The 6,737-nt window shown below is 45.8% G+C and overlaps 1 protein-coding gene across 2 annotated transcripts in view; it reads right to left on the bottom strand.

The window, feature by feature from the left end:
• Window positions 1–4,753, bottom strand: part of Elovl2 (ELOVL fatty acid elongase 2) — a 40,395-nt gene extending 35,642 nt beyond the window's left edge. Inside the window, exon 1 of one of the 2 annotated variants that reach the window (XM_031358871.1) lies at window positions 4,687–4,753. In XM_031358871.1, coding sequence (XP_031214731.1) covers window positions 4,687–4,689 — 3 coding nt within the window. In that variant the 5' untranslated portion in view covers window positions 4,690–4,753. Of the gene's footprint in view, window positions 1–4,373; window positions 4,647–4,686 lie in introns of those variants that run through there. The other variant, XM_031358873.1, reaches the window with a different exon arrangement.
• Window positions 4,754–6,737: the final 1,984 nt, after the last annotated feature.

Genomic DNA, 6,737 nt, shown 5'->3' on the forward strand with positions numbered 1-6,737 from the left:
AAGTAATAGTATGATCACAAATGTGACTGTGAGATGCAAATGCAGCTTCAGGATGAAATACAGGTTACTTATTAAATATAACACGGGCTCAGGCCTGGCTGCACTGTGCTCAATCAAATGTTTCTGAGGGCTAAGACATGCCACCGGCTGGAGGAGGATTCTGTGTTTTTTCAAAGCAAATGATTATCCCTTAGTGCTCCCTTACAGATAAGGAGAGGGGGAATCAGTAAGGGAATCCGGAGTTCTGACCTTCAGACTCTCAACATGCAATAATGTTTAGTGCTTGTGATGTGCCAGCCTCGCTCTTATGATCACCCAATATTGACACATTACTGAATGACACAGACAAAATCTGTCCTCACCAAGTCTGAATTCAGTAAGAGCCGCAAAGACAAAAGACACCACTACTAAGTACAGAATTAGAAGTACTAAGTACAGGATTAGAAGGGGCTAAGAGTGCTTGGGCAGACTGTTAGATAGTCATCCTGAGGTGTGAGAGGGTCTGGTGTGTGTGTAGAGAAAGTCTGGCTCCAGTTTTCAGTAGCATGGTTACAGGAGGTCTGACCACAGATGCCGTAAGAACACAGGTACATGAATCTCCAGGTAAGAGCCCTGCCCAGGGAATCGACAGCTACAGGACCGAGTCCCATCTGACGCTTACAAAAATAATCTTATGCAAAAGATTAACCCCACTTAGAAAGTGGGTGAACAGTGTATCAGAGTGACCTGACCAGGGAGACGGAACTTGTGGGTAATCCAGCCGGCACTGAAAGCTGGGCTTGCTGACCACCTGTCGGAGTGTCTTGCTTCTTTGTATTTTTGTTCATGCAGCACAGAGGAGAGCATTCTATTTCTCACAAGGTATCAGTAAGAGGTCACCACTGTGGTCCCGACTATCATTAGTTGACACCACTGATGTCTCTTCAAAGATTAAATAAAGCTCACATTCATGATTGTTCTTAAAATTCTAAGATTAATTTCATTTTTTCTTTCTGTGCCTTTTTTTTTCTTTTCTTGGGTGGATTACCTTAATACAAGGCTGTCACTTAAAGTAATGAATATTCTTTGAACATTAGAAATGAGCTATAAAACAGAAGCCATTATGATTTAACAAGGACAGAGGGAACAATAGGGAGACAGAGAGACATGGGGCCCAGTGATTTGGAGAATGGCATTTCTCTGCAGAGAAAAGAAGTTAAAAATCAAAGGGACCAAAAAAGTAGAGACCTGTAGGAATTGAAAGTGTGGAAGAAAGAACAGAGGTAGAGATGAGAAAGGCAAAAAAAAAAAAAAAAAAAAAAAAAAAAAAAAAAAAAAAAAAAAAAAAAAAAAAAAAAAAAAAAAAAAAAAGCATTTTCAAACAAAACCTGAGAATATTGGACAAAAAACAACAACAAAAAAACCAAAAAACAAACAAACAAACAAACAAAAACCATGAAAGAAAAAAAAAAATGGACCAAGAATCGGATTTCTGACACAGTAACCTAGACAGCTGGTGGAATTACCAGCAGCTGGGGGTGGAGGCTGAAAGGTGAGCAGCTTCATCTGCCTAGTGCTGAGTCTAAGGTGGCAGCCAGGTTCTCACGAGTGGAAAGGGTCTCAGAGATAAGAGACAAATTTGGATGTGTGTGCTACTGAGAGCTGTCTGTCCAATCTGGTGACCTGCAAAGCATCTGCCCATGAGCAACCAAAATCCAGCGACCCTGACCTGGCATGTGCTGTGAGTATAAATACTAGAATGTTGAAAATAAATTAGGAGGAGGGTCTTTGTTTTGGTAGGATTCCCCCTTTATAGCCTAGGGAAACCTTGAGCTCACAGTCCTTCAGCCTCTTAAGTGCTGGGATTACAAGCATCAACCACCATGCCCAGGGCATGATTTTGAGGATTTTGTATGGAAAAAATGTGTAAAATTCCTTAACTTTTCTGTATTGGCTACAAGTGGGAGTAACACTTGCCCAGAGAGAGTTAAATGTTAAAATGTATTTTGAGTCTTTACTTTTTCAAATGTACCTACCAGAAATTGAAAGTCATCTATATGCTTTCTGTTCTATTTCTATTAGATATAATGGACTCGTGAAGTACATGGTCTTACTTATTCATCCCTCAAACCTTATAATATTGTATTTTGGAACAGTCACTGCTGTTCTGTCTGATCTTGAACTCCTATGGATAACCCAGGCTGGTCTCAATCTCTAGGCCCTTCCATGTCCTGCTGTACCATCACTTTTTATGGAAGAAAATACCAAGGTCCATATAATCACATAGTTCAAGATGGGGCTGAGATTCAAACTCAGGAATAACACTAGATCACATCAACTTAGAAACAAGTGGTCTCCTCAAGTTCCTAAGTGGTTACAATTTAAATGGTGGAAGTATCAGTCCATTAGAACTGTTCCTTGCCAGAGTTACTGACAGCCTAATCTTATTATTATTCATCATTGAAAACCAAAACAGGTAAACATGTTTCATGTAACTCCTGAGATGTGAAGAGCTACTGATAATGTTCACAAAGTTTCACTCTCTTTGGCTCACAAAGTCGCCATTGCATTGGCGACTCCACCTTCTCCCCAAGTCAAATAGCCCATATCTAACTAACTGTCCAGCAGAGAAAAACATCACTGATGCAACCCTGAACAGAAGGACCCTGATTTCCAAACATAACTGGATGCCTGACACAGGCACACTTAACACATTTCCAGCAGGCTTTCACACCACGGCGTCTGAACTTCCCCAAGTAAAAGGCATTTCCCTCAACCTTTCACTGAAGAATCAAAAGGTTGAGCTTACCCAGCTGGATAATTTAAAATGCACTGTGTCTGTACTGTGGTTCCCTCCTGTAATCCCAGCACTCAGGACACAGAGCCAGGAGGATTGAGAGTTTGAAGCTTGCCTGAACTATGAAGCTGTCTCAATCAATCAATCAATCAATCAAAAATAAATTCAACAAAACCTTCTTCCTTTTTGCTAGAATCCTAACAGTGAAACCTGTAAATATGAACTAAAATACAAAATTAAGCACCATTAATTTATGTTTAGCTCATTGGTTTTAATTTCAAAAACAAAACTTTCAATTCTACTCCCTATCTGGACAAGACTAGTTGAGAACCACCAGGCTGTACAGTCTTAACTCTATCATCTTCAAAATTTCTCATGTAAATGCCCTTCAAGGAAGTTCATCTCCTATTATAATAAATACACTTCCCTTCACCAATCACAAATCACCGACACACCTTGACATCATGCAAGTGGGGGAAAAGGAAAACTTAAATAGAATTTTTTTCCAATAAGACTAGTTGGCAGAGACATCTTGGCATGGGTGTAGAAGAATGTATCACCTGACCCACTTACTTACCAACCCAGCCCCTTCCCCCCGGCCCCCTTTCTGCCTCTCTGCCCCATGTCTCAAAAGTGTTATCTCTTGATTTGGACACAGATTTGAAAATGCTTACTGAGCTTGCAATGATACAGGATAAAGATTGTAAGGCTTGTCCTTGCCCTTGGTAGCTTCAGGGTAATGTCCACTGACTTTCACCGAGTTGAAGTATTCTTCGAAGTTTTCCCTAACTAAAATCTCTGTCTACTGTGGAAGAAAGATTCAGAACAGAGAGAGAGAGAGAGGAGAGAGAGAGAGAGAGAGAGAGAGAGAGAGAGAGAGAGAGAGAGAGAGAGCCAGTTAGCACTAAAAACTCTCTGTCCACTCAGAAGATGTCAGGAGACTCAAGTGGCTGAGGAAGCATGAAGCGGCCACCAACATTCTGATCAGTGTGTCCCTCCTGTCCAAGAGCAGAGTGTCTCTCTCCTCCCACACCGCACTTTAGATTCTGATCGCGCCTATTAAGTGGACAGTTCTTGTAGTGGTTCACTTCAAAGAGACTGCTATCTCCTACTTAGCATAGCATAAAGTACTTTACTTTTTTTTTTTTTTTAAATAAATGATGTGTGACAAGCACTGTTGACAAAGACTGTTCATCAAAACTTGCATTGTGATGAGGGAGACATTCAATACACTAAAAAAACCCAGATTATGGCATGCTTAAATAGAAAAAACGAAACGAGGGAGTGGGGGGTGAATAAGAAAGGGGTGGGCTGGAATTTTAGTGCTAAGACAATATCCAACCAAGAAGAGACAGTGAGCCAAAAACAGTGTGGGAAGAGGGGGACAATCTAGGGCTGACCGGTGTCAGGTGGGACAAGGAAAGGGGCATGCCCTTCACATATTTAGCAAGCCCTGAAGTGGAGGCGAAAAGACAAAAGACCAAGGAAGACAAATGCGGATCTGAAGACACGCAGGATTTGCGGCTTTCTTTAACGGGGAGGTGTTTTTTGTTTTTTTTTTGTTTGTTTGTTTTGTTTTTGAGACAGGGTGTCTCACCGTGGTCCATGCTGGCCTCGAACTCTCGGCAATCCTCCTGCCTCAGCTCCCTTAGGGCTAAGATCGCTGCCAGCCCAGGACCCGCCGGCTCCCGGCGAGCTCAGCAGCACACAGTCTCCGCCTTTGTGCCCAGGCGCTGGGTTTCGCGGGGTCCCTCGGCGAGCGGCTCGGGGGAAGAGCGTTGGGCCCCCGGCTGCAGCGCCGACACGCCCCCGCGCCCGGTTACCCGCCCGCGCCCCAGCCCTGAGCCCGCACGCCCCGGCCCCAACGTCCGCCGCCATCCGAGACGAGGCGCGCGGCCCCACTCACTCACCATGGCCGCGCGGCCGCGATGCGCTGTCCAGGGTAGCCGCCTTCCTTCTGCGCCGCGCCACGCGCCGCCCGCGCTAGTCATTCGCCCCCGCCCCCGCCCCGCGCGCCGCCCGCCTCCCCGCCCCCTCGGGCGCGCGCCGCGCCCAGCCCGCTCCGGGCCGTTTCCTCCGCCCCGCGCCGCTGGCCCTCGGAGGGGACCACGGAGTGGGAGGAGCCCCGGCGAGGGCCGCGAGACCGTGGCCCCAGAGGCCTGCGCGCCCCCGCTCCGCGCGCGCTCCCGTTAGCGCTGGCGCGGCGCCCCCTGCCGGCCGGGCTGGGATTTGCAAGTCTAGCTGGCGTCGTTTTGCACGCGTCTGGGCGCCAAGAATATCTAGCACAACATCAGGCTCTTGGAGAAGCCGACTGCAGCTCCTTGGCCAGTCCTGGGGAGTGGTTGGTTGGGTGAGCACCAGATGGTTTCAATTGGACACACCGGATTGCGGGGATGTCTAAGGACTGGGCTGGCCTTGGGGTGGTGCACACCTGTTAGCCCAGCACTTGGGGAGCAGAGGCAGGAGGAATAGGAGAGAGTTCAAGGTCAGCTTTGGCTTCCTAGGGAGTTCGGCACCAACCTGAGCTTTGTAAGACCCTGCTTCAAATAAGTAAACAAATAAGCAAACGATAACTATTCATTCTGGGTGCCACCGGGAACAGATGAGCACCAATATTCAATCTAAACTGACTTTTTTCAGGGCTTACTACCAGAGAGTGTCAGGGGCTTGGATGGCTTATTCAATGCTTCGTTAACGGTGTACAGAACTAGATCCCAGGCCTTTGAGTGTCAAATGACTGCTTTTCATATTGCCTTCAGAATGAGTGCGCATTTTTCTTAGCTGATGCGGTAAACTTGAAACACACACACAGGTGTTGGGTACCTCTATGGACAAAGAGATAAGAATGATCTTTAAAAAACAAAACTTAGAAATACAGGCCTTCTCTCTTTCTTTGCATAGCTTCTATTTTACACCCGGACAGTGTATTTGATAGAACTTAGAGAGGACTGAGAGCCAACAGGAGACAGTGCTAAACCACAAACCTCTGCCATCCGGAACTAGGATTCACTTTACCTCATGGCCACTGGTACTTACCATCATCAAAATTAGGAAATAAAGGCACTAGCTGATGTCCTTTTTTGCACAGGTTTGCATCGGAAGCATCTCTTCCTTTGACACCTTCTGAGAGAGTTTGTCTTTCCTGCCAACGTAACAGGTTTTAGAATCACCTCGGAGACCCACTCCTGGACATGTCTGTGAAGGTGTTTCCAGAGAGTCTCAGACAAGGTAGAAAAGGAAACTCTTAAGTGTTGCCAGAGCCATATTAACTGTGGACACAGTGAGATCAGCTGCCTCACAATTTTGCTACCATGACTTTTCCACCATGATGCACCATACCTTGGAAACATGAGCCAAAATAAACCTTTGGTTCCTGTTTTAGTTAGGATTTCTATTGCTTCGATAAAATGCCATGACCGGTTATCAACTTGGGGAGGAGAGGGTTCATTTCCCTTACACTTCCATGTCAAAGTCTGTCTTGATCCTCTCAGGCTCCTTAAGCCTGCTCCTGTGGAGCACTCAGGACCACCAGCCCAGGGATCTACCCGAAGTGAGCTAGGTGTTCTCACAACAGTCGTCAATCAAGAAAATGCCCCGCAGGCTAGCCCATGGTATAGTCTGGTGGCGACATTTTCTCCATTGAGGGGTCTTATTCCCAAATGACTCTAAATGAAGTTGATATAAAACTAGCCAGCATAGAGGTAAAGAAAACAAGATTCGTCTTAGTGTATGTAATTAACATTTTTATTGTCCAATGAACTAATGAAGGTAGAGATGAAAAACCTAATGGCATTCAATGATTTGAAGAGGCTTGTTGGTTGCCTGCTAGAAGTAGATGGAAAGACCCCATGGCTGAGGATATCACGAATTTGGGTTGCAGGACACAAGGAAGTCAGTCTGGAATGGATCTGGAAGCTTCCTCCCTGGTGGCTAGCTGTCATAGGGCCAGAATGTGCTGCAC

The sequence above is a fragment of the Mastomys coucha genome, unplaced genomic scaffold (assembly GCF_008632895.1).
Source record: "Mastomys coucha isolate ucsf_1 unplaced genomic scaffold, UCSF_Mcou_1 pScaffold7, whole genome shotgun sequence".
Taxonomy (NCBI): domain Eukaryota; kingdom Metazoa; phylum Chordata; class Mammalia; order Rodentia; family Muridae; genus Mastomys; species Mastomys coucha.